The sequence below is a fragment of the Octodon degus genome, unplaced genomic scaffold (assembly GCF_000260255.1).
Source record: "Octodon degus isolate 3935 unplaced genomic scaffold, OctDeg1.0 scaffold00040, whole genome shotgun sequence".
NCBI classification, from domain to species: domain Eukaryota; kingdom Metazoa; phylum Chordata; class Mammalia; order Rodentia; family Octodontidae; genus Octodon; species Octodon degus.
In genome coordinates, this window is record NW_004524616.1 from 11,478,515 (window position 1) to 11,480,271 (window position 1,757).

Sequence of the window (1,757 nt, forward strand, 5' to 3'; positions counted from 1 at the left end):
ATATAAATGAGGGGATTAACCTTGTGAAGATTGTCAATTTTGTTCCTGAGGCAGAAGAGGAAGAGGAGTAGATAAAAGTTGAGAGGAGTTTGGAGTGACTGTGCTGATGCTCAGAGGATATAGGAAGAGTGCAAGTGCCATATTTTCCCATAAAGTAGAGGGTGAGGTCATGTGGAGCGACAGCAGAAAGTAGAGGTATTTTGCTAGGGGTGGTGAATATATGCATGTAACCCCAGCATGACAGAGGCTGAGACGGGAGGATCACTGACAGCTCAGAGCTGGCCTGGCTACACAGTGAGTGCAAGGCCAACCTGAATTACATGGCGAAGTCTTGTCTTTAAAGGGGGGGGGCAGGGTAAAGTGGGGGGACATTCCAAGGGCTACACTGTCATCTTTTATGGTCTGTGGCCCCAGTGAGGTAGTCACTGAATGAACACTGAGAGCAAGTAGTGTTGACAGAAGGGATGATGGCCTGGAAGTGAGCCCACAGGAAGGATACAGAGCAGACATGCTGTGGTCAGAACCAAGAGAGATGGAAGACAGAAGGGTCAGTTTGAGAGCCTCAGATCATCTGTGTATTTGTGTAACTGTCATTGTGTAGGGACTTGTTGGTCTTTCAGGGGTTCCTGGGAGAAAACAGCACGAGATTCAGCAAACAAAGACAGGAGATAATAGCTGAGGTCAGGTGGAGGCCTGTTTGCCTGACAGGAAAAGGACCCCCAAAAATAACATTAGGGGTGTTTACTTATACTTTTGTAAAGCTAGTGTCGCAAGACACAAGGTTGCCCAGTGACTAATGGCTGAAATTGACCTGGCAGAATGCTTTTCTCAAGACTGAGCTGGCCTGACTGCTCTCGACACCATGGCCTTGTGCTGCCCTCACACATATAGCCAGTGTCCTGCTTCAGCTGCTCCCAGCATCACAGAGCTCATTGCTCTGTTGTCGTATAACATCTGTGAGAAAAAGAAGTGGGCCTCTTCCCAAAGAGAATGTAGAGCATGCTCACTTTCTGATAGTTTGGGCATTACCTGCTTCTAACGGCATCTTTTCCTAACAGTTAGCAAATACCATGTCTGCCCACTTCACCAAACTGATGGGCATGTGTTTGTTCTTGTCTAAGTTTTTGAGGATGCAGACCTCAGCTTAGTTGTTCCATCAACGCTCTTTGCTGCCATGGGGACAGCTGGCCAGAGGTGTACCTCTACGAGGCGACTGGTAAGTGTGTCCACGTAAGCCCTGGAAATTGTCCTGTGTTTGAGATACGACTTCTTTTTCCTTTTTTTCCCTAGGCGCTAGGGTTTGAGTCCAGGGCCTCTGTACTGAGCTATGTTCCTAGTGTGATGGGGTTTCATTAAGTGGCTCAGGCAGAGCTTGAGCTTCTGTTCTTCCTGCCTTAGCCTCCCAGAGTATTTCTGGGCTTATAGGCAAGTGGCATCACCCCTGCTAGACTCCACATTTTATTATTATTTTTTTGGCCGAACCGGGGATTGAACTTAGGCCCTTGCACTTCCCAGGCAAGCACTTATTCTACTGCGCCATCTCCCCAGCCCCTACATTTTATTTTCAATATTAATTTTATTGAGAAAGAAGTAGTAATAAGACAGTTTCAAAACAGGTTAGTTGGACAGTTACAATAATTAATGCATTGAATATTGTTGTCTTCATAGTAGTTATTCATAGTATAAGATGCAGACATGTTATCTTGTCTAAGCACTATTAGTTCAAAACTTTCTTCTCATTGAACTAAGAGAAAGTA

The 1,757-nt window shown here is 45.6% G+C and overlaps 1 protein-coding gene across 1 annotated transcript in view; it reads left to right on the forward strand.

The window, feature by feature from the left end:
* Aldh7a1 (aldehyde dehydrogenase 7 family member A1) overlaps positions 1-1,757 on the forward strand; it is a 40,307-nt gene that overhangs the window by 26,345 nt on the left and 12,205 nt on the right. Inside the window, 1 exon segment of the mRNA XM_004631324.3 lies at positions 1,122-1,216. Within this exon segment, the coding sequence (XP_004631381.1) occupies positions 1,122-1,216 (95 nt within the window).